At 36.9% G+C, this 27209-nt stretch overlaps 1 protein-coding gene and 1 long non-coding RNA gene across 2 annotated transcripts; both read left to right on the forward strand.

Moving 5' to 3' along the window:
- The first annotated feature begins 14183 nt into the window (after positions 1-14183).
- Positions 14184-20344, forward strand: LOC149254310 (putative boron transporter 2). Its single transcript, XM_089454754.1, has 6 exons — positions 14184-14481; positions 14596-14727; positions 19777-19872; positions 19970-20107; positions 20203-20289; positions 20333-20344. Exons 2-6 carry the CDS (start codon positions 14716-14718, stop codon positions 20342-20344), a joined length of 345 nt encoding a protein of 114 aa, XP_089310880.1. The 5' UTR covers positions 14184-14481; positions 14596-14715.
- Positions 20345-20357: 13 nt separating this feature from the next.
- On the forward strand, positions 20358-21036 carry LOC149254311 (uncharacterized). The gene is made up of 3 exons (XR_016266285.1): positions 20358-20522; positions 20613-20884; positions 20996-21036. It is a non-coding gene; the product is annotated as an uncharacterized LOC149254311 (long non-coding RNA).
- The last annotated feature ends 6173 nt before the right edge of the window (positions 21037-27209 follow it).

The raw sequence follows: 27209 nt of genomic DNA on the forward strand, positions 1-27209 counted from the left end.
CGGAAGATGGGGTATACCTGTTCATGGTACTTCTTTACCTTCCCTTAGACTTGAGTTTTGTTTGGTTCTTGTTCGTTGGGTGATGATAAAAAATGTAATATTCATTTGTATTTGTTGATTTTATACTCATGGAACTTGTTTCTTATTTGCAGCGGTTTATAATTCACCAAGTACTCGGTATAACCCACGCATTCGTGTACAAACCAGTGTAGACGAAATAACACGAATATCTCCGGTAGTCAGTCCATTTCCATCAGCCGGCCGGTGGGAGCGGTAAGTGTCTTTTGGTTTCTTTTATGTGATAGCTAGTTGATGTTCTGTTGATTGTTTATTGATGGTAGTCTAGTGGATTCAATCTCTCTAGTCAATGAGATGGTCTGATCAGATGTAAGTGATGATTTTAGAGTTGATGTAGGTTTTCTCTTTCAAACCAGCAGCACCCAGCCGGGATAGCCTTTCCTTAATGCTTCTTCTATGAAGTGCCAGGACAGAGATATAGGGTTGGTTTCAGGGCATAGGAAGTGAAGATCTGAGATTGCATTACACGATCTAAAAGAGCGAAAGGCTTCCTAGTGGGCTTGGGTTCCTGGTATAGGTATAAGAAAGCCAGTAGAGCTAAATAGAGAATGGTTGGAACATAAGGTGGCGTGTCTGCTTGAACCACCTCCTATCTAGTAACATTTGCCTGCCGTTGTACTCAGTTCTTTAGTGCTTTCGTTCTCCTTTTGGACTAGTTGTCCATTCTCCTCACTTGCAAAGCATGCATTCACATAAAATTCACCAATTTTAAAAATAAAAGGTTACCTGGCCTCTTCTGATGCCTCCAACATCAAATTTTGTCTTCCTTCCATGCTTTAGGAAGGTACTCCTTCTCTTTCTTCTATTCTTATGACAACTATGAATGATTGTCCCTCTTGAAAATCCTTATCATCTGCATCTATACACATAGCATCAGTATCATAATCACCAAGCTCTTTAGCCCCATATGGTATATATGCTAGTGTTACGAGCACTTCTAGCTAACCTCCCATGAGACTTTCATTTATTGTCTCATCGACATCCTCTTTGTGTAGCTCCCTCTACTGTTATGATGCTTTTTCCACCATATCTTCTATCAACAAATCCATATGTTGATTTGAACTCTTTATGCAGTCCATGAGACTCTCTTATAGTCTCTCTTCAACATCTTCCTCATCATCAAGGACTATTCCTTGCTCTGGTTCAAAATAGTGAACTAATTCAACTTTAGGCTCAACAGGTGCTTCATCTTCCTCCCTAGCTTTCTAGCTTTAGGGGGCTTCCTCTTAAAATCTTTTTTCTGACAAGTAATTTGGCCTTCTTCCTTAGGTCCCATCTCTACCTTTGGTATTCTCTTTCAAGCCTCATTTTGACTATGTTGAATCTCTCCTTCAACTCATAAATCTCCTTTTCAATTTCTTCTTTACTTATGCCATTTTCCTTGGCATGCTTCTCCCTTTTGTTATGGCCTCTCTTTGAATTATGTCCATCAGTAGCCATCTTCTTTCCTCCTTTCTTGCGAGCTTTCTCTTGCTCATTGTGAGCTACACTCAAGCCCCTTTAACAATTCTTCTCCATCAGTTGTTACCCAATATCTCACCCACTTCACCTCAACCTAGGCTTTTGGTATTCCTCTGGTTCCCTCCTCTGGAACCCACTTGAGCATGCTCTGGTCTTCTATGGCTTCTACACTTTTCTCACCTTTTGAGAACTCCACTTGTTCTCTTCTCTTTGAGGACCTCAGCTAGAAACCTTCTATGTTTTGTTTTGTAGCCTATTTGTCGTAAGTTTCTTGCCATACACTTTAAGAACTTTATTGGTCCTTTGTTACCACTCCTTCTACTATTACCACTGTAAGGATTAACTCCTTGTATACATTTAAAAAAAAATACAAACCAGTTACCTACTAGTTCCTTAACCTCTGAGGTCTCAATATCTCAGTTCTTCCTAGCTCTACACTTGGTTGGTACTTCTTTAATATGCTCCAATCCTGTATTCCGTTCTCAATCTCTTTCTCTCCTCACTTTTTTTCTTAGGTTCCTCTTGCCCAAAATTTTCTTGGTTTCTTTGTCTCAACTTTGATGTCTCTTCTTCACGAGCAATCTTATAAATCTTTTTGGTTCACTGCAGAAACCTCCTCAATCACTTGTCAATCCCCAAGAGCATCAATATTGCTCTAGTACCACTTAATGCATACCTTTTGGCTACTCTCATATTTCCATCATTCAACGTAGTCCATCTCATTCATTCACCTTCCCATTTTTGGCTCTTCCGGTCCCTTTTTCTAGCAGCCTTAACTGTGGAACCTTACGTTATGACCCACTGGTCAATTGCTCTATTCCTTTGACCTTTGACATAACAAACAATCTTGATTTTCCCAGATTTTCCACAAGTTCTTTCTCACAGTGAGTATACTCGCCCCTGTCTTGCGTTCTAAACCTCCCTACTACCTTCAACACAACCACCCTTAATAAATATCTTCGCATAACCCACTTAGTTGTTCTAGGTCACTAGACAGTTCTCAACCTCCTTAGTTGAAGATTTGTTCCCACTGTGCCTTGAAACCTCACAGAATCTGTGTGTAATAATTCTCCCAGGCCAAACTTGAAGTCAACACACACACCTGTCTCCTGGTATTTGAAAGCACTCAATCTCAATAATAAAGGTGCTTAGGCCTAACTTTACTCATATTACACTTGAGGTACTTGAAGCGGCAACAGCTCTCTTCTCAAGCGGTATGTGTTCTAGTTCTCAAGTGTAATATGAGTAAATTTAGAATGTACTGCCGTTTGACAATACTTGTAAGCACTTTGAAGCAAATGTGGCCTGAATGCTGTTTGAAATTGGAGATACTGATGACCTCAATGATGTGAAAAATTGGAGATACCGTATGGCCTCAATGGTGTTTGTAATCAAAATCTGGATTGAACACAGTGTCTGTATAGACTGTTGTATAGACTGTAGTCTAATTATGTATAGACTGTTGTTCTTAAGAGCATGCGATCATTGATCAAGCCATCATGACCCATGGCAGCTTTGAAGGGATAAAAGGAAGACGTGTTGAAGCCAATGCTGCCATTGGAGTTTGATTCTTGAATATCATGGAGATTAAGAAGAATTATGTTCCATGCTCAAGGTTAATTACAGTAACGTTTTATGTGCTTACTCTACAAATGAATTTGAACAAGTTTTTCATGGAAACCTTTCGAAAAGAGAAAAAAGACCTTGCATTATAGTTTATTGGTGGATTCCTATATTTTCTTGGTTGTTGTTACATGTTGACTATTGGAAGATCTGTTTATATTACTGAGAATCTTTCACCTGAAAATGGAGCAGTAAAGGACATATTAACTGTTATACGCTTTTGATTTTTCTGCCTTTGAGAACCTTGTGAGTTGTATGTCATTGAAGGGTGACTTGGTTTGAATAGTTAGCTTTGAAGAGCAGTTAGAGGAAGAAATAACTCAAACCCAAACTCAACAATGGAATTTTTATCAATGTGTCCATTCCAATAGATTATTATTCTAAATCTAGATGATGTGGCAACAATAATTATATATTTTTTGGAATGTACCTCAGTGAATGATCACCTTTTGTAATATTTTAAGTGCCGCTACATAGAGATGTTATTTCTATGCTTAATTAATTGCATTGATGTGCCATAGAGCAATGCAATGCATCTGGATACTTGAAGTCTTGGAATTGCAGAGCAGCATTTGCTTGATTCCTTGGTAGCTGTTTGAAGATCCTAACCAAACTGATGTTTCTTTCAGAATTGTGGTTCTTTGTCATAGTAGTATAGTACGTTGTTCCTGAGATTACCTTTGGTTCTGTTCTGAGATCTGTAGAGAATTGTTGAGCAAGGGGGAGGATAGCTTCATCTTAAAGCATCCCTCTACCCAACGTTAAGCTTGATGGGAAGAATTATCCTATCTTCAAGTGAAGGGTGCTAAACATATAATTGAAGAATTGATTGTTAAGACTTGTGGAGGGTAAGAAGACAAATTGCACTGTTGCTAAAGAATTAGTAAAGCTATAAGACAAATTGCACTGTTATATAGAGTTTCTATACAACAGTCTATATATTACAACTAAGTACAATGTGGAGAATAGGAAATGGAGAGAAAGTGAGAATAGGTGAAGATCCCTAGGTGAGGTTTAAAAGGCTCCAGGAGATTAATGAAGAAACTATTAAGACCCTGCATAACAATGGCACACACTCAAGCTGATATTGTGGATCCAAATTTGACCACCATGCAGAAACAACACTAGATATCAGCAAGGTCAACAGGTTTGGAAGGATATTCGTTTGACAATCGAGTTGGCTATGTTAACAACTTAACATATTGCAACTAAGTACAATCAAAATTAGAGATAAGGAGGATGAATTAAATTGGTCTAACAACCTTGATTCAGTCGGCTACACAGCAAATCTTGGTTACAAAGCAGTGCTCACAGAGAAAACACAAGGGGAGCCAGTATGCTGGTAGAGAAGCATATGGAAAATCAAAGACTAAGTCAAAACTAAGTTGTGTTTAGAAAAAAGATATTGAAATTTAACTGAGGATATAAACCTAGGATACCTACCACAGTCCGGGTAGAATTTGAATATTTTTCTAAATTCTTAACCAGACCATATAAGGGTTCCCCTACATATTAGCTAAGTCACCTGACACGGGGATTCGGGACACGTAGGATTCGGGATTCGTGGTGTCGGATTCGGGACACGCTGACCCCCGGAACAAGACATGTTAGGACACGTTATATATTATTTTATTAAAATATATATATATATATATATATATTTAATATATATATATATATATATATATATATATATATATATATATATATATATATATATATATATATATATATATCTTAAAAATTAGTTATTAGCATATTTCTTACACAAATTTTAATTAATGATACAAATTTATTGATTTCAAACATAGATCTTCATCTATAGCTATTAGCATGCATAGTACATACAAAATTCAAATAAATGTCAGTGGTACTGGTCACATAAATGATAAATGATAAATCTATTAAAAATTTAAATCATGATTCATAATTCATAACTGAAAGACAACTTACAACTAGAAGATAGTAAGATAAACACACTGACAACTGTAGTTTTCTCATTAAGTCATCAAATCAAAATCTGTTACATAGGTAGTGTTGGTGCAATGCCAATGGCAAATAGAAATAGAAAATATAAAACAACTATAGGTATACAAGCCTCAGGCCCTCAAGGCATCAATCAGCATCAGAATCAGCATCACTGTCCCCATCATCATGGTCCCCACTGCTCTCCTCTGCATCCTCCTCCTCCCCTGTATCCATAGTCGCCTCTGCATCTGCTGGTATGGAGGTTGAGTCATCAAAACTAATAGGGTCTAGCACTGGATCACCGAGATCCATGTTGGCCAATGCCAACTCAACAGTGGTGTCCAGACCCATATCTTCAGGAAAGACATCCCACATCTTTGTCTTTCCCCTCAACCACTCTTCCCTCTGCCTGTAAATAAGACGAAGGTTGGTGTGCACATACACCATTGTCTCTGCCCTGGACTGCTCAAGCCTATTCTTCTTCACAGTATGCAAATTCCGATATGTGCTCCAATTCCTCTCGCAACAAGGGGATGAAGTCACCTAAGAGAGGAGCCTCATGGCTAACTGCTGAAGAGGACGGCTTGTTGCCCCATGATTTGCCCACCAAGAGTAGGGCTTCTTAAGCCCCCTGTCTCTAATCACATCATAACCTCCAACCCGACCAGTGCCAGTGGAAAAATCTGCAAAGGAATCCTCCACCTCAGCAAGCAATGCACTATCCTGATAAATCCGCTTCAATGCCTCTTTCCTCCCCTGTGAGATTTCACCATCCATGTGAGGAGGGAATCTGCGGGAAGGTCCACCATTCAGCCACTCATGGCTGTAGTATTTGGGGTTCAATGAGTGAGCCAAAGAATGTAAAGGTGTACAATTCTTGTCCCATCTGCGGACAAGAATATCATGTATGGTATCGCAGAAGGCCTCTGGTGATGTCTCATACGGGGGGCACTCACTCTGTAGAATAATGCTCCTCACAGACTCAATCATGGAATCCCATCCCTCATAAACCTCTCCTAGGATGGGTTTGTCTGTATCTGCAACTCGAAGCAAAGAGATGATAGGGTCCATGATCCGAATAATTAGATCTACCCTCTCCCACCAAGCATCATCTAGTACCGTGTCCTTCACTCTTTTAGAGGCTGCCTGATCTGTCTTTCTCCAAAAAGACCAAAACTCATAAATAACCATGGACCCAAGAGCAGTCTTGACCTCCCTCAACCTCTTCAACATCATGAATGAAGATGCAAACCGTGTATCAGCAATCTTCAACAATGATAGATTGTTGTACTCCTTGTAGATAGTGAGGGCATTTGTATGATTTTGCACAAAGTTACGGATATGTCTTGCATCCTCAATAATGCTTCCAATCCAAAGCACATCAGAAGCAATGGATTTCAGTGCTAAGTTCAATGAATGGATAATGCAAGGTGTCCAAAACACTTGTGGATATTTAGCTTCCACAATCATGCCAGCCGCCTTGCAAACAGGTGCGTTATCTGTAATGATTTGCACACAAGAATCAACACCTACCTCTTCAACAACTCTAATAAATTACTCACCCATAAATTGTGCATCCTTGTATTCGCCAAGTGTATCCACTGCTTTCAGGAAAACTGGACCATTCAAGGAAGACACCATGAAGTTGATGATTGGGTGTCGTGCTGGATCTGTGCATCCATCAGAAACAATGCTAACCCCAGATGTTCGCAATGATGCCTTAATAGGCTCGAGCATTTTTTGCACCTCTTTTTTTGCCTTCGTCAACAATGTGGTTCTCAGCTTCTCTGACCCAGGAGGCACATACCCTCCTGGAGCCCCTTGAGTTAGAGCTCGGCACATCTCAACAAATAAAGGTGAACGTGCAACATTAAATGATATGAAGTTTTGATAGAAGAAGAAGGCAATGGTGAGATCAAGCTCGTCCCGTCTCTCTTTTTGGAAAATCCTGTCCATTGGACCAAGTGATCTTCTTTTTAATGCTTGTCCCCCAGTAGAAGTAGAACTCTCAAATGGAAATTTGGTGGTGGCTTTCCTCAAAAATGGAAGGGGGTCTTCATTCTTGCCCTTGGGTGCTTTTGATTTTGAAGCCAGTGCCACATGTTCCATACCAACATGGGCCTCCTTTTCCAATTCTTTTCTCTTTTGTTTAGGAATATCTTTACAAGCTCCAATCCCCTTACCAGGTATAGCCAACAAATGTGCTCTCACACGGTGATATGTGCTTGTGTAAGAAAGGTTACAAAAGCTGCATTTCCATTGCACATTGCCTCCTCCCTTTCCCTTGCTGTTTGACCCATCCTCTCTTGCGACATATTTCCACAATGGATATTTTTCATTGTCTTTAACTCCTCTTCCCTCAAGATTACTTGCAGCAGACTCTGATGATATTGGGGGAGGAAGAGCATCTCTACCCATGACATTCTTGCCCTTCCTTGCTGCCCCTGCCGTTGATTGAGCCATGTTACCTCAACCTGTAAAAAAAATGAACAAACAGTCAAACTGCTGTAAAAATTTAAAAATGCAAACAGCAAAAGAAATGAACAAGAATCAAGTTCATTTTATAGTATATAGCAGTGGCTCACTGGCTGTATAATGTATTCTAAATTTCTATGTTGCTGTATAAAAAATTAAAGACAGTGTTCTCTGATCTTTTATGAAAGGTCATTAAAGTGAGAACTAGCTGTATGAGTCTATGACGTATACAGGCATCTACTTCGCATTTATTAAGCAGAGTAATTAGTCATATTCTTTTATAATGAACTACCAGAAATAACCGAGTTTCAGTGAATGCCATTATGTTAATAAATATCTTGCTTTGCTGTAATGATCTGTTTGGTCCATTCTCCACCACTTGGCACATGCCTGGGCCAGTGGGCAGACATATTCCTCTAGGCTCTTGCTATTTTAACCTGGGTACCAGCTATGATATCAACTGTCTTAACCATTATTTCAAACCCCAGGCAACATCATCTACTGCTCTTTACACCATTTGTGAATTGTTTGGACATCTTGTAGCAGTTCAACATCATGCAAATTGCACTGGACGACTGTGATAATGGTGCATTTCGACATCTAACTTGCTAAATATTAGAATTCCATTTCCATTATAATGAAAGAAATCTATTCATTTTTGTTCATCTTGCTGGGAAATTACTGTCAATCTTAGTGTTTTTAACTTTTTATGGATATAATCCGTTTGCAAGTCTGAATGCTACTTCCTAGGAAGTAAAGGTTCTTTATAGCTGTGGATATACCTGTATAAATTTTACATGTATATGTGCTATAAATGCATTTACTTTAGGTAAAGGTCTCAAAAGATGGAGGTCTTTTGAAGGTCATTTACTAGGTTCTGAATATAGAAGTTTATATGCGTGTGCACTACCCGATAAAGATTAAGTATTAACCCGTTTATATGCGTGTGCATTAACCCGATAAAGATTCACGAAAAAATGATCCGTGTCTGCTGTTACAAGGCCAAGATTAAAGACAGTGTTACAAGGCCAAGATAGCAATAGGAATACACTGTACAGTGTACAGTTAAAACTTACAAGTCATTACATCTATTAACAGTAGCATCGCACAACAGCTCAACAAACTAACCTGCAATGCGGTCCGCCGCTCCTCGCTGCAATGATGTAATGAAGTTACGGTTTGCAAATCGCTCCAAATCATTGTTTCCTTTGCAAATGCAATCAAATGGGAATGACAACAGCGAATTTAAACCTAGCAGCAGCCCAAAAAACGAATCCGAAACCAGGATTCGATTCCAAAATCGTGACACGTTATTCATTTTTTGAACACGCCCAGGACACGACGTACCAGAATATGACACGACGAGTCCTTGCAACATGACACGTGTCAGGACAAAATCGTGTCCGATTCGTCCGATTCGGGATTCGTCCAGGGGTTTGGACGAATCCGGTTTCATAGCATATTAGCATCACTAGTTGTACTTTGTAGTCCCATTTACCTATCTGTCAGGCTTTATTTAGACTTAAATAAAATTATCTTGCCTTATCTACATTGTTTCTCAGCCTTATATCTTATGCTACAAAATTAGATAGAACTTTGTAATAAATGCAGGACAACCTTTCAATCTGAGTCTTGACTTGCAGCATCCTACAAGTTGGTCAGGCTTAAATTTTTTTGTTGGCAGGTATTGAACGATGATACTATATCTATAAAATATATTTCTTCTGTACTAACTGTATTGCCTAGAATATTTTGGTCATTGAAGTTGTGGGTTGGCAGGCTCTAATAGCCCACTTGGAGCACAACCCCTTGAAAAATTTGGCTTTAAGAAGAATTACATGAGAAAATTGCTGTCACTTAGATGTCAGTAAAAACAGGTAGGTCTTTAGACTTTTGATCATAGTTGAGAACATTCCTGAGATAACTTTCTTTGATACTCCAGACTATAAAATTTCTGAGAATGCTGCAAAATGGAAAAACTGGAACTAGACATGCTTAAACCTTCTGCACTCCTCAAAATAGTTCCGCTTACACTGTTTGATTTATAAAACAGAGAATGCCAAGCCAACTGAGCAATGGCATTCATCAACTCCTATATCTTCAGACTTGATTGTTTCTCTTGAAGTCTCATCTTCCTAAGGCTAGTGATTGGTCAGAAAGAAGCCCTGACTTTCAGTAGATGAGCTTTTCTCTAAACAAACCTCTTGATGTGGAAGTAATAGTGACTTTCCTTGACCCTGCCAAGACTTCCAAATTAAGCTTTCCATCTTATTATATTTTAAACATTTATTTTTCACATGCTAAGGGATGGAGGCTCTACCCTTTCCATACTTAGATTTCTGGTTGTTCAAATTTCTTCCTCAGGTAGCAATACCCTTTCATTTGGCTTAGCATTAGCTTTTGAGTTTTGGGCATGGTAGACATACTGTAAGCTGGCTTGGGAGGAGGGGACCAGGTCCTGAATCCTGTCAACCAACTTCTGTAGGAAATTAGGAATAATTCAAAGAAAGTGATGTTGTTTCAATGTTATACAAATGAATTATTATATTTTATGTCTTAAAATTTAATAGTTTCCCATTATCATTGTTAAATAATTTTTGTGAAATTCCATTTTGCCTCAAAATTCAATTTCTGATATATGTTCTTTCAATGTTGACTCAACAATTATTTTGCAAAGTATAATTCTATTTTCTATGAACAAGTGAATTTATATGAAGCATATCTCAACGCTTGAAAACTGTTGATGCAGGTTTGCAGATCGATTGGAAATTTTACTTGTGGAATATTTAGTGAGATGTCAAAAGATAATCATGGGAATAAACCATTAAGGCAAACAGATGTATTATCATACTTTCAAAAGGCTCCATCCAAAAATACACATTCTCTTCATGATTCAAGCTCCTTTGAACAATCTGTTACTGAGAGAGAGGTTAACTCTTGTGGAAATGCATTTGATATCCATACTATGGATGAAGAAATAGGTTCCTCAAGTGGTCAGGGTGAGATAAATGCAGTTTCAACAGAAATTGGTGATGAAAATGTCAAAGATTTTTCCTTGGAAAGTGACACAATCCATTCGCGGAAAAGGAAAAGAGGCCAGTGGGCCATAGGAAGACGATTCCAAGAAAATTGGGTCTCAAGTTTTCCATTTATTGAAGAAATACCTCCTACAAATGAGAAAGAGCTTTTCCGACAAGTTAGATGTATTGCGTGTAGTTGGAAAACTCAAAAGGAAGTGAAATTTCAGATGAAGCTAGATACGGTACAAAAGCATGCAGGAAAGGTGTATGAAAAGAAAATTGTAAATGGTAAAGAGAAATCTATTGTTAGATGGAAATCTTCCGAGGAATGTCGACATATTGAATATGCAGAAGAATATAAAAAATATTTATTATGTAAGAGGAAACTTGAGGCAGACGGAGGAACCATCATATCTCTATTTGAAAAGACGATGGAAAGAAATTTGTTATCCAAGACGATACAATTGAGCACTGTATTTCACATCTTATCTAAAGGTCGTCCTATGACAGATTATCCAGATCACATGAAATTACTATCTTTTCTTCAAGTGCCAAACTTTCCATGTTCTCATTGGTCTGTAACTAGTGGTTGGGGATGGGCAGGATATCTAGCTCAAGTAGAAAAGGATGATTTGAAAGAGAAGATTGCAAATGCTAGGTTTTTGGCATTGTCTTTAGATGAGGTTACAACTATAGATAATACTTCATGGATTTGCATGAGCATTTATATGGTTAATGACCATATTAGACATTCCTATCTACTTGGGATTAATAAGATGAGAGAGACTTCTACAGCTGAAAATATTTATGAACTTGTTCTTAATGGATTAAAGGAAAGTGGTATGGATGAATTAATGATTGCAAAAAAGTTGGTATGTGTTGGAGCAGATGGAGCAGCGGTAATGCAAGGACAAAGGAATGGCCTTTGTGTTAGGCTACAACTATCAGCTTCACCATATATGCTTAATATTCATTGTATGGCTCATAGGATGAATCTTGCATTTAAAATAGTAAGCAAGTTTCCATCAGTTTCAAAAGTTGAAGATCTTGTACGTGAGACTCATGCATACTTTTCTCGTAGTCCCAAACGATATTTAGAGTTTCAACAATTTGCAGATGGTATTACGGATGGAAAAAAACTACTGAAAGATGTTGATACAAGATGGATCTCATTAAATGGACCAGCTCAAAGACTATTTAGTGAGTTCAAATCTTTGGTAGGGTTGATGTATGAAAATCGCTACAATGTAAACAAAGCTCAAGATCTTCTTTCTCAACTAACTAATATAGAGACATTATTGACATTGGCTGGAATTCTTCCTATGCTACATGAAATGAATGTCCTCGTGAAAATGTCTCAGAATCGCACAATGTATATTGCGGAATACACAAATGCGAGAAAGTCAGCATGTCTTGCATTGGATAATTTGTATATGATGCCAGACTCTTTTACTGGTCCAGAGTTTAAAAGTTGGACTAAGATCATCAATATAGAAAATACTGAAATTTTTTTGACATTTGATGAAAAAGGGATACTATGTATCGTAGTGCGTGGGTATATGGTTCCCTTTCATTATATTAGTAAGACAGGACGAATCACCAAAGATTGCCCCGTGTCAAGAGACCAATTTGATAATATTGTGATTTCAGTGAGACAAAATTTGATAGAAATTGCAAGATCACTATCATTAGAGATAAGAGAACGATTTCCTCGAGATGAATTGTTGGAGGCCATGTGTGTGGTATACCCTCAATATTGGAACAATTGTCAATGTCCAAGAACTTTAAAAGCTGATTTTCAAAAAAGATTAAAATGTTTAGTAGACCATTTTTGCAAGAAAGTCTCGATACATGGAGAACAAATTGAAGGTATTTTAGATTCATCAAAATTGTATCAACAAGGTGGACGCTTTGCTGAAACAATGTGGAAGCAATATCCTTTTTTGGAGAATCCTAATGAAAATGGTGCTATAGCAAGATTATGGACTACTTTAAGTGCTAGCCAATACCTGCAAGAAAACATATCAGAATATTTCAAATTAGCAGATTTGTGTCAAACCATGATTTTGGGATCAGTGGAGGATGAGAGAATGTTTAGTGCATTATCATTCTTGAAGTCAAAGTTGAGGAACAAGCTTGATAAACATGTGGATACATGTTTAAGATTATATGTAACAAAGTATGACATTGACAATTTTCCATATGAAAGAGCGCTAACTCTTTGGCGATCAGATTGTGATAGAAGGGGAGAAAACAATATAATAAGTCTATCTAATGAACTTGATATAGAACATAATGTTTTGGAGGCTCATAATGACAGTTCATTTAGAGAAGATCATGTTCACAATTTAGAAAATGAGGACCAAGATGAGAACTGGGAAATTGAAATACCCTAGGACTCTTATTTTGGTATACATGTTCCATTGATCATGCAAAATTACTATATGTCAACTTCAGGTAAAAATAGGTTCTATATTTGTATTTTTCATTGTAACATTGCAACAACATTATTTTGATGTGTGTTATTTTAAGATTGATGTTTCATATTTAATCATTACATTGTTTGTTTCTTATCTGTGACAGGAAATAAAGCTGGATTTGGTGAGGTTGGGACCTATTTCTTTTCACATAGATAGTGTCTGACTATTATTAAATGATAAATAACAAATTTAACAAGACTTTCAAGTCATTTGCTAGCCATTTCTTGTCAGTGATTTGTCAGCCATGTTTTCAAGTCTTTTAGGTACTAAGTTGTTTGGGTCCCCACATGTCCTTAGGACCATTAAGGGATGAGATAACATGAGTCAGTCCAACTCATGCCCCGAATTTACTTTTTACCTGTTGATGTAAGTGTTTTGTTACCACTTATCACCAACAAAATTCTACCATAACATAAACCAACTTGAAGACGACACTTCTCATCTTCCTTTTACATAAATGCTCTATGGATCTCCCTACTATACTTTTCCGAGACCAACGTCCCTTCTTGGTAGGTCTCTCCACCATACCACTAATCACACAATAGTAACTACTGCCTTCTATAAATCTCTCTAGTCTCAGTTATTTGTGTCCCTGTCACACTCGACCCATATAATCTTGCAGGTCTACTTTTTTATCATATCTTTATTTTTTGTTATTTTGTGTATTTAACATTAGTACCATCCAAGAGTAACGAGTTAGTGTCCTTTGGATTTGATCTTTGATTTGAAATGAAGTCAGATTTGATGAAGCTGGGACCTATTTCTTTTCACATAGACAGTGTCCTAGTATTAAATGATAAATAACTAATTTAAGAAGTCTAACGCTAAGCAATAATGGGCTTATTCAAGTACATGAAACTGCGTTGATGTCTAGCTCTAATATCTTAGAAAATTTCAGCAGTTTGTTTGCTGCTTGTTTAGAGGATTTTGTCAAGTTTGAAATTTTTGGGTTATTTTGGTCATATTTTTTTAGTCGCTTGACTCATTTCATGCATAGATCGACAGATCTAGTTTTATTTTTATAATTATTGTTGTTTTCTTTATATATTTGGTGGTTTGAGGAAAGATATTTGATTTCCTTTCACTTTGTGGCATGATTTCAACATCTTCACCTTTTAGAATATAGTAAAATATTATTCTTATTTTATGTTTTCTTGGAAAAGAATTATTGATATTTGGAAAGGGAAATAAGCCCTAGGTAGCTAAGCGAAGAGAAAAATGGTCTATGTACTAGGTTCCTGCGCATTCATCGTAGGAGACCTATTGGCATGAGACCGACATTCCTTTTATGCAATTACACTTTTTCAAGGCGGAGCTGAGTTTGCTGACTTGGGAAGAACACTGACAGCTGATCATAATGCTAAGGAGATTATAATGTTGGTTTCAAAAACAGGATTGTGAAAATTGTTTGCACTAGTTCTTCTTTTGGTCATATTTACTACCAAATTTGTGTCTTACTGATTTTTTACATTTGTAATGACCTTGTGCAGAGATGGTTTGAAGAGCCCGATGTTAGAGTGTGAAGACTCTCTACAAACCACAAGGACTACATTTTCTTGGAGGGCACTCAATGTTCTTGGTGTTGCTGAGTCTCTTCGCTCGAAGCGTAAATGGATACAATGGTATGGCCATAACATCACTTAATTTGATCCTCTTTACTAATCTCCTAATATCATTTCAATACATCAAATTGCTTTGTTTTCATGGAATCCAAAGATACATCAGTAATGTTATTTTGTCTTGGAAATACTAAATTATTTTGTTTTGATATCACCTAGTTTGAGTTGTTCTTTGCAACTACCACTTGATCATTTAACAAGCATTTGAAATTCAAAGTGAAATAAAGCTCTTTTAGTTTTTTTCCAGAAGAAGATTAGATGTTGCACTTGGTACCATAGGCCTTGTAAAAGGGTTGTACTCCATTTCAGTCTACGACAGTAGACTGATTTCTAACTGCTCCATGTACCCACATATGATATAATATTTTTCATTTTTGGGTTGCTGAATATACAAAGAGAAAATTGCTTAACAATATTGCTTAATTTGACAACAATTTTACTTTTATTTGATACAAGAGTGGAGGTAGTCTTAGATTTTACCTATTTCTCAGTAGTTGTTCTCCTTCGACAACAACATCATCCTTCAACAAATACATTCTAGCTTGTACAGAGGAAAGTCGATCTTTAGTAGAGGGCACATAAGAGATCCTCTAATGGAGGCGCAATAGTTTAGTAGGATCACTGGATGAAGCACATGTATGAATGTATTGTCTTCAATTAGGAAGGCACAGTTACCCATCGAGGGGAGGGCATGCATGAATGTAACAAAATCACAACATCACAAAGATGTGGTATTTGTTTTACAACATCACAAAGCTCTCGCTGATCTAACAAAATCCAAAGCAAGGTTTGTTTAGCTGAAATCTTTGAGATATTTTATATTTGACAGAGATCTATTTTGGAAAGATACAGGAGGAAGTTTGTAGATATTTTGTTCCTTCAATTGATCAACTTGTAGATATTTTCACCAAAATCTTGTTGGATTCCACCTTCACTAGTTTGTGACATTGTATTGCCATTTAGGGGTGATATTGTTTTATAATAGCATCTCTCTACACTCTTATATAGTTTGTTGCCTTTGAAAATGTATGGGTCATGTAGATTTTTCATGGGTTTTTCTTTCACACTGAGCACAGGAGAAGACTCATGGAGTTCAGGGGTAGTTGTAGGATGCAAGAGACTCTTAGGTTTTTTTGAAATTACATCTCACCATGAAGTTTCACTTGGGCACACTTGACACATATTTGAACTAGGGTTATGATTACATTACCTTTTGTTGCATCACTGAGGGAGAGCCTTGTTCCTATGTTGAAGCTAAGGCTCTGGATCCCATTGGTGAATAATATGAGGAAGGGAGCCCTAGAATAGGAGCCTCCTATCACATTAGGAGCATAGAACATGATTTATGGTAAGGGGGGTCATAAACAACCAAAAGGAGGAATCCCCTTGCACATTGGAGGTCCAAAGTATGAAAAATGGTAGGGAGAGTAACACACCCTATCTAGGACGATGCCTAGAGCATGATAGGTGGAAAGGAAAGAGGCTAGAGGATGAAAACCCTTACTTGAATGATGCCATGTGGTGGTAGAAGCTCTTGTATGGTTAAAAGGATGACACTTGATGAGAAATGTTCTACTTCAAGGGTGAAAAGAGGAACATTTTGGTAAACACCCCTTTGAATAGGGATGTCTTCTGCATGAAGGCTATTAAAGTATTCTAAATCACCTTTACAGGGTGTTACATATTATTTGTGGCATATTCCACATATTTGGAGGTGTCTTTCAATTTTTAGATATCTGGGGCAAGGGCACTTTGCTTGAGACACATTCTACATTAAAGGATGTTAAAGCTCCTTTATGAGGTTTTTATGTATTATTCAAGGCATATTATGCATATTTGGAGGTGTGTTTCACCTTTGATATATTTGGGGCAAGGACACTTTGTTTGAGGCTACATATTTGAAGGAAAGCCCTTTGCATGAGGAGATACCATGTGGTGTGGTTGACATGGTCCAAGCCCCTAACAACAAATGCATACTATAAGGAATGAGGAGACGGGAAGTGGCAAGTGGATCTATGCATTGGAGAAAGAGGTCCCAAGGCAAATTTGTACTTGTGAGCCAAAGAAAGATCATATTAGAACATCATTATCACTCTAGAATAGGAGCAACTAGGGTTTGGAGAGCTCTCTAGAGAGAGTGCTAGGGTCAAAGAGGTCCTAAAGTGTCTAGGAAAACCTTAGGGAGATTCCCCAAATTGGGAGGTGAATCAAATAAACTATAACTTACCCTCTCTAAACCCTAAAAGGGACCAAGCCTTAGTTTGGGAGGATGGAAGCCTATAAATGTCAACCTTTTGGCTTAGTCATGACTCCTAATCTTAAGTCCTTGAACATCTTCATGTGTATCTTGTAATACAGTTTTTATCCTATGTATTATGAACTTGGTCACATGTTAGGGTTGACTATTATAAGGTGGTTATGATTAATATCCTATATAATCAAGGGCACTTGCTCGATTTGATTTTGGGCCTTTTACACCACTTTCTTTCTTCTTCTCGTTTCTAGATCATTATTTATTTCTTTCAATTGGTATTAGGGTGTGTATGGTCTTAAGAGCATGCGATCATTGATCAAGCCATCATGACCCATGGCAGCTTTGAAGGGATAAAAGGAAGACGTGTTGAAGCCAATGCTGCCATTGGAGTTTGATTCTTGAATATCATGGAGATTAAGAAGAATTATGTTCCATGCTCAAGGTTAATTAATTGCATAGAAATGAAAGGGTAAGGCTTACAATATTAGAACTTCTGTAAATGTTTTCCCTTGGTTAGTTTTTAAAGGTAATGGCTAAACCAGCAATTACCTTTAAAAAGATCCAATTCATTTCTCAGAGTGGTGCAAGTATTGCACTAGGCCCTCTTTGTTTTGCATGGCCACATTTTTGTTCAGGCTAAAGTTGGATTTTTGATCTTCTTTTTTTGGTTTTCTCTTTCTTCTTGTTAACCCGTAACAGGGTTTCTGCAATAGAAGAGGGGCTGTGTATTCTTCCTGACCAGTTGGCCATTGCGGTGGCACATTGATGACAACCAATCTATGTTCTGAAGGACACAATTACATTATATACCACCTCTATGCCATTTCTGTAGATCAAAGTGCCAAACATTATGCACAGATTGAAGTCAGGGACCATGTAGGCTGGTGCCACTTGTTCGAGATTCAACTCTTGGGAAGAACACCATTTCAAAGGTCCTCCAAACTTGTAAGCAGCGGCCTACAGTTCAAATCTTCATTTAGTTGAACAACACTGTTGGTGGACCATCCTTAGCATTAACCATTTTCTTACAGTGAGCTACTTGGTTCTTGATATTCCTGACAAGTAGAGCTACCCTTACTAGCACTCAACTGTGTAAAGCGCCTTTTCCAATTTTTCCTGAATCACTGCCATGTTAACTCTGTCCATTGAAGGAATGCATGCAGAAGTTTTTATATCCTTTGTTTTATGTTAAAGTGTTTGGATCAAACAGTAAACATGCATGTATCCTCCTTTTTTTGTTAAGGGCTTTGTAGTCCCTCATACCCTAGTCTACCCAAATTGTGGAACATGTAGTTTAAGGGGTTAATTACTCTGTCTAGTGAGGCATTTTGTTAATTACTCTGCCTAGTGAGGCATTAATAGTAAACATGCAGGTATCCTCCTTTTTTTGTTAAGGGCTTTGTAGTCCCTCATACCCTAGTCTACCCAGATTGTGGAACATGTAGTTTAAGGGGTTAATTACTCTGTCTAGTGAGGCATTTTGTTAATTACTCTGCCTAGTGAGGCATTAACAGTAAACATGCAGGTATCCTCCTTTTTTTGTTAAGGAATTTGTAGTCCCTCATACCCTAGTCTACCCAGATTGTGGAACATGAAGTTTAAGGGGGTTAATTACTCTGCCTAATATTGTAAGCCTTACCATTAGAAGGCTTACCTTTAATTGCATTGATGTGCCATAGAGCAATGCAATGCATCTGGATACTTGAAGTCTTGGAATTGCAGATCAGCATTTACTTGATTCCTTGGTAGCTGTTTGAAGATCCTAACCAAACTGATGTTTCTTTCAGAATTGTGGTTCTTTGTCATAGTAGTATAGTACGCTGTTCCTGAGATTACCTTTGGTTCTGTTCTGAGATCTGTAGAGAATTGTTGAGCAAGGGGGAGGATAGCTTCATCTTAATTTTAAAGCATCCCTCTACCCAACGTTAAGCTTGATGGGAAGAATTATCCTATCTTCAAGTGAAGAATGCTAAACATATAATTGAAGAATTGATTGTTAAGACTTGTGGAGGGTAAGAAGACAAATTGCACTGTTGCTAAAGAATTAGTAAAGCTTTTGGCGCACAATGAAGATGTGCAGTACATTATAAGTTTTACTATTGCAGATCATATTGGTCCTCAAATTAGAAGTTTGATTAGTTCTTGTAAGATTTGGACTAGGATTCTCTAACAGAACAAGGATTCTCTATTCTAGGAAATGACTGTATGCATTTTAAACGATTGGTTGTGTATATCACTGTTTATACGATACGTATTCAGGATGTGCAAGATCAATTTGGAGCAGTTGATGATAGAATTGATCCTAAAGTTCGTAGTTCCACTGTTCCAATGGTTGAAAAAAATATTTCAGCCATTTGTGACCAGTGTGAATGCCACTGATAAAGTGGCTAACTTTCTTGGTGGAATGTTACTGCAGAAAGAACATTGCTGGAACAGATTCACTTAAAAGAGTGTATACCGAGAACTTACACTGAAATCACTAAGAAGAAAGGGAAGAAGTCTGCATAGAAAAGTTTAAAGGAAACTTCACAAAAAACCCTTGAAAAATGATGTTGTATCAAGCAGGGCCATTATTGTAGAGATTGTGTCAAGGCCCATTACCACAGTAAATATATATTATTTAGAACTATGTTGTAATTTTTGTCAAGGTTCATGTTTAGGTTCAACTATCACTGGCTACCCTATTCTGGAAGAGCTTTTGCTCTCCTGAAGACATCTTGATCTAACTCTTCATTCTTTGTTTTCACCTCCATAAAAAATCTCTAGTGGATTCATAAATTTTCCTTTTATTGTGACAGACTATTTTATGTGGTATTGTTGGCATACCTCCTTCAAATGGTGTTATTCCTGAATCTCCAATGCACATGAAAGGCTTAGCTACCCTCAAACATCAGGTACTAATATATTGGAATTATCAATTGCAGCTTCTCAGGGAAAAGACACAATTCAGAAATTTTATAGACGAGTAACTTACAAGTACTTTTGTTACAGTTGGTGCTTAGCAAGTTAGTGACAACAATCTGGAAAAGTATGCAGAAAAATTCAACCTTAGGGCAATTATACAGAAACATGCAAGAAGCCTATGAGCAAATGCAGACCCCAATGGTTTATCAGCCTCCACCTGCCTTGGTAATGGTCTTATTTTTGAGTTTGGGTGTTTCATTTTATCTAATTTTCCTCTCCCTTTATTTATTTGTCTTGTCATGTCCCAACCATTTATGCAGGCACTTAAGGAATTGAAAGAGTCCACAATTCAGTTGGCCGCAAGTACTGGGAATATGGATGCCCCATTTGATGAATCAATTTTTAATGTTGACAAGGACGTGGATGACCTGCTTCTTGTTGAGGTGAAAGAACATCAATTGAGTAATTTGTTGCAATCTCTGATGGTGGTTGGCTGCCTTGCAGTAATGCCCATCATTAGAAAGATCCCAACTTCTGTGCTTTGGGGTTACTTTGCCTTCATGGCCATAGAGAGTTTGCCAGGAAATCAATTTTGGGAAAGGCTATTGTTTCTTTTCACTGCTCCAAGCCGTAGATACAAGTATGAACTTTATTCAAACTATAATGTGATTGAATTTAATGCTTGTAATATAGTTTTCAAAGCTAATCAATGTTGAACTGATGGTTACAGAGAACTTTAGGAGTATCATGCTACATTTCTTGAAACGGTGCCTTTCAAGACAATTGCCACTTTCACCATTTTCCAGACATGTTATTTGTTGGCATGTTTTGGTATCACATGGGTGCCTATAGATGGTGTTCTCTTCCCACTACTAATCATGTTGTAACTTGTTAGTCCCAGCGAGGCAGTATATCCTTCCCAAGTTTTTCAAAGGAGCACATCTTCAAGAATTGGATGCAGCAGAGTATGAAGAAGCCCCTGGAATGCCATGCAATATAACAGTGAGTGCAAGACACATATCAAACAAATTTTAAAAATATTACTCAATTCTATTTCATAAGCCCTGCAACATGAACAATAATAAATTGAACTGTAACATATATTGATTGCAGGAAGCTGGAATTCAGGGGTTCGGACTAGGAAGCATGGGAACATGTGCAAATGATGGCGAAGTTTTGGATGAGATGATTACATGAAGTCGCGGTGAGGTCAAACACACATATAGTCCACGGATAACTAGCTTGAGTGATTGCACACCAATTCATGGATCTGATTCTGCATTAAGTCCCCAAGTTGCAGAAGCTAAACAAGTATATAGCCCCCGTATAAGTGAGATCAGACAGACACATAGCCCTCACAGAGGGGAAAAGCATTCGGGCATTCCCCTGGTTAGTCAAGGAAAAAATATGAGTCCAAGTGCATTTGGTTTGAGGCCACATAAACCAACTTCCAATTAGGTGTTTGGAGTATAAATCCTCGGCTAGTAATCTTTCCCTTGAGTGAGCATATCTAATGTTTAATAGTACATATTTTGTTGGCTTATCATTATTTAATCATTGTGCCATAAATCACTCGGTTGTATTTGGTGTGTCTTCACAAAGAACCTCTGTCCATCTCAGAGGACAGGGTAGACCATATAGTGCGTGTAAAAAAATGTAATGGAAGTCAAGCTTGAAGTATTTCTGTTTTCTTGAAGCATGAAATCTATTATGTCAGTCTTGTGGTTTTGTAGACTCCGTGGTATTAAAGGGTCCTGTGAGTGGTTTGAGCTTCATAGAAAGTCATCCTTATTCTACCAGTTGGATCATAACCACAAAGTTTGCAGCCTTTAATGTTTCATTGAAATAAAAAATGTGGAAATTAAACTTGACAAATGAAAAGGAAATGGTAAGGCTTACAATATTAGAACTTCTATAAATGTTTTCCCTTGGTTAGTTTTTAAAGGTAATGGCTAAACCAGCAATTACCTTTAAAAAGATCCAATTCATTTCTCAGAGTGGTGCAAGTATTGCACTAGGTCCTCTTTATTTTGCATGGCCACATTTTTGTTCAGGCTAAAGTTGGATTTTTGATCTTCTTTTTTTGGTTTTCTCTTTCTTCTTGTTAACCCGTAACAGGGTTTCTGCAATAGAAGAGGGGCTGTGTATTCTTCCTGACCAGTTGGCCATTGCGGTGGCACATTGATGACAACCAATCTATGTTCTGAAGGACACAATTACATTATATACCACCTCTATGCCATTTCTGTAGATCAAAGTGCCAGACATTATGCACAGATTGAAGTCAAGGACCATGTAGGCTGGTGCCACTTGTTCGAGATTCAACTCTTGGGAAGAACACCATTTCCAAGGTCCTCCAAACTTGTAAGCAGCGGCCTACAGTTCAACTCTTCATTTAGTTGAACAACACTGTTGGTGGACCATCCTTAGCATTAACCATTTTCTTACAGTGAGCTACTTGGTTCTTGATATTCCTGACAAGTAGAGCTACCCTTACTAGCACTCAACTGTGTAAAGCGCCTTTTCCAATTTTTCCTGAATCACTGCCATGTTAACTCTGTCCATTGAAGGAATGCATGCAGAAGTTTTTATATCCTTTGTTTTATGTTAAAGTGTTTGGATCAAACAGTAAACATGTAGGTATCCTCCTTTTTTTGTTAAGGGCTTTGTAGTCCCTCATACCCTAGTCTACCCAGATTGTGGAACATGTAGTTTAAGGGGTTAATTACTCTGCCTAGTGAGGCATTTTGTTGGCAACAAAGCTTGAGTTTTGGCAGTCTCAGAATTCAGTCATACATTTTAATATAAAAATAGAGAGGCAGCATAATGTTTCAACATTAATAGAAGTCTAGTTTCCAATGAAAAGTGTTGAACAAAGAAAGAATTAAACATTCATAGCATAATTTGCCGTATGAACTTGCCAACTTAACAAAGATTCAAATAGGTGAGATGAGATGATGAAGAGATATTCTAAAAATGTACATACACTGGCCTCACAAAGAAAGTAGGAGAGAGAATAGGAGAATTATATTAAGATTTTCAGAATGAATGTACAGAAGATTCGATGCCTATATCTATGTGCCATCCTCTTACATATTAAGATTTTCAGAATGAATGTACAGAAGATTCGATGCCTATATCTATGTGCCATCCTCTTACATATTGAAGAATAATTATGATTGAACTACATAAATAGTAATAGGTTAACAATAATATATGTATGACCAATAACATAAGAGATTATATATGAATGACTAGAATAAAACGCTGAAATAAACTAAATACAAACTGTCAATATCCAATTAACATAAAATGATATCATGAGTAGAATTTTTTTTATACGGATAGAGAGAAATGCTATCCTCTTCAAGTAACAAGTAGCCCCTATTTTATCCTAAGATAACAGCTATAATTCAAATCATGTTTTGCTAGATTCAATACCCTAGATTTAGAAATAAATGACTAAATACTACAAGGAAATAGCATTACCCCATAAGCTTTTTCAGATGCAACAATATGCTCCTTTTGTGGTTCATTGTTGGCTCCTTCATCCACTATATCATGTTACATACAGGCACTCTTGCTAGCTCATGTTGAGATGGAAATATATATTTTTCATGACAGTAAAACATTTAGATAATGGAAATAAAGAATATGTGCATTCAAGTTAAATCAGATTTATCTTGAATGGTTGGGAAGATTTGTTATTATCTTTAATAATTTAAGTCTTGTAAAACAAATTCAGAAGGAATAATTTAAGTCTTGTAAAGCAACAAACTTGAAGAAAAACAAAGAATATGAAGCCATATACAAGGAATATGAAGCCTGTGTGTTATGTTAATTTATCAACAGTTTTATGCTCTGCAGTATAATCTGTGAGAAAATTGGCTACAATATTCAACAGACAGGACATTATGAGTTTCTCAATTTGTGCTATTATATGCTATGGATTTTCTAACCGATATCTTGAAAACGCGGTCTGCACTTGCCATCTATGCCTGAGTTCTGCAGCGGTTTGTTACTTTCAAGCCATGCCTAATGTCATATTGTTTGTTGCAACTTTAATGTAGACAACTAACCAGGAAGGCATTGGGTCATTCATAGAGGATGCTTAGGCATGATTCCAGGATTTTGAAAATAATTGTGATTTCCATCACTAGTCATAGAACTTGATAGAAAGTTGGGATATTCATGAGTGTGAATTTATGTTTGTGTGTTTACATAATTTCTTATGAATTAACTAATGCTCAGTAGCAGTAGACATTGGACAAGTATATTTGTATACTTCTGTTTTAAACTGAAACAAATCCAGGGCTAAAAGGAATGGATTGATTGCACTAGTAATCCTTCTATAACTTTCCAACATAGGCTAGAGTAAATAGATTGTAATTTGGGTAATTTTTCTAACTGCAAACAGGAACATACTTGTGTATTGGCAGGGAAGCTATGATGGCCATTATGTCAGGCCAGGTGATCGCACTCCCTTGATCGTGAGCACGATTGTGATCAAGATGGAAGACTTCATAGTCTAGATTGATTGTTTAGCAGTGATAGTTAGTGGGCTCATTCACAAAAGCTTCTATTTCACTAATCCTTTTTATAGAGTTGTCAGATTCAATTTCCAAAGGTTTTAAGTACACTATAGAGTTGAGTTCTGAGAGAGTTGTGATTCACAGTGTTAAGTATAGCAGCTATGACACTTGAATGAAGACAAGCATAATAGAGGTATCAGACTCTGTTATAAGCTTACCTACATATTATAAGGGACTTGGTTGGTTTTTTTATAATTTTATAGACAAGTTCCATGTCGTGGAAATGTGAAACAAAATAGTGATATTGCCACCATGTGGTTCTTATCATATATGGTTTTATACTTCTTCAAAAAATTCTCTAAGAGTTCACAATGCTAAAATTCACTAGGTTTTTACAAAGTTTTATTATTTAGTGAAAGACTTGCCAAGTTCTTACAAGATTTTATAATTGAGTAAAATATTCGCCATGCCTGGTGAGAGATTCGCCAGAAAATTATATATACATATTATATTATTGATAAAATCGCCTTCCATTTTTCCTATAAACCATGGAGATTCGCCCAATTATTATATTTATAAATTTGGGGGGGGTTCTTAAAATTTTCCCCGGCCATATCGATATTGTGCTTGCAAACGTCCACCCTAACCCTTCCGTGTGTCCAATTGCATGTTCTGATGGCCAAAGGTTGCAAAACATCCATGGTGGAGGTAATGATGACATTTTGTGCGATGATTTCACTGATATTTTAGTTGGCCATTTGTTTGATAATTTGGATCCAACTACTCAAAACAAAATACCTTCAGATCCTGCTTCTCAAAGTAATGTGGTCCCAGTAAGAGAATCAGTCATCCCTGATAGCATTTCACGTGGCACGATGGAGGTAACACAATTAAATTTTTGTTTTCACTGCAATAGTGTTTGTTCTACTACATTCCAAACTAATGTAAATTTTCAACTTTTTTGATTTGCTTTTCATTTTTTAAGTTTCTAATTTCTTAGACATTTAATTTTATGGCGTATTTTATTTTCTTTGAATAGGACAGAATTCATTCCAATAGAGGCATACAAATTAAATTCATAGATGTTACATCTATTGATGCTAAAAGTGAACAGCAACCATCTCATAGCGTTCATCCACATCGCCAAACAAATGTAAATGTTGAGTGCATTTGATATTTTTCTCATTTTCTCATTTGGAGTTGCCTCAAAATTGTGTTTTGTAACATTTCATGGAGAAACCATGATGTCATCTCGTTAGGTTGGTGAAATGGAATCCAAAAGATCAAATTGTAAAACTAATGTAGATGTTCAATGTATTAGATGGTTTTCAATTTTTTAATCTTTCTTTCTTGGACATTTAGTTTTATAACGTATTTCATTTTTTTGAAACGGGAAACAACTCATTTGAATAGAGGCAAAGAAATTACACCCAAAAATGTTCCATCCACTGTTCTTAGAATCCAAGAGCAACCATCTCATAACCGTCATCCATATGAAGACACAATTGTAAATTTTGAATGCATTTGATTCTTTTTCATTTTCTTCATTTATAATTAGTTGGAAGATAAATTTTAAAGTACTTTATAACAAAGAGACCTTTATATGCTCTCAGGTTCGTGAAATGTACACCATAAATTTAGAAAGACATTCTCATAGGTCCCTTCCACATGCTTCAAATTTGTGAAGGGAATCTCATGTTCTTGAAGTTGAAGTAAATGTTAGAAGAGATTTTAGTCATCGAAATGGTTTTCAACATGGTTTGGCGAGTAAAAATCATATTCATTTTGATGGAAACATGATTGCAGTGCATAAAAGGTTTCGAGCAAGGATAAATAGCTTGTCAGTTGTCCAAATGTGCCACAATTGCCAAGAATCATATCTCGGAATCCTTGTTGTGAGACTTTCTGAAGGACCTAGGTCCTATTTGCAGACGATGTAGGAGTGAAAGAGGAGCCCATCATTTTTGTTGATATAATAACATGAATCCTGGTGAGCAACCTCATATTTTAAGAGTTTTTACTCAAGTTGAAGAAATGTTAATAGCACGTGTGAATCCCATTTTGCAAGTGACACATGCTCGAGGTTGGAAATATAAGTATAGTGGTCATACAATTAGCCTTCCTCAAGATATTTCTACAATTGTACGAAGCCTTCCCCGACGTGTTGATGATATTGACTTTCTAATTGTGATGAGACATGGCACTGAATCTAAATATTATGAATGTTATGTCAAAAGATCTCGAGTGATGGATGCATTGCTTTTGAAAATCCAAAGTGATCAATACTATTGAGATGTTGTAATTGATTATGATTCATTGAATGCTCAGCCTGATAGATCAATAGATGCCTCCTCCAGGCTTAAATTTTTTAATTGTCATATTGAATAATCTGAGATCAATGAAACTAATGATGAAGAGTTTCATGTTGACAATTTTCCCTCTCATCCTTCTTCCTTTGTTGCTCGCCTACCAAATGAACGAAGAGAAGTGGAAGAAATTAGATCATTTCTTGATAATGTTCATTCTTCACATGTTCAAGACATGGATTGGCCCACTATTAGAACCTCTCCACTGAATGAATATAATACAAAGGGGTTATTTGATATGGAATTCCCAACATTGTTCCCCACTAGTGATGCTAATTGGTTGCAACCACGTATTTGTAATGTTGAACTTCATGAGTATGCATTGCATATTCTTAGGTACTATGATCAGAGATTTGGAAGCCATCCTTGCTTTCGATATTACCTATTAAACATGATAATGTGGCATCAGAGCCAAGCAACTGCTGTAGT

This window comes from Pinus tabuliformis, chromosome 7 (assembly GCF_031772625.1).
Source record: "Pinus tabuliformis cultivar Carrire ecotype Pingquan chromosome 7, CPIR1, whole genome shotgun sequence".
NCBI lineage: Eukaryota > Viridiplantae > Streptophyta > Pinopsida > Pinales > Pinaceae > Pinus > Pinus tabuliformis.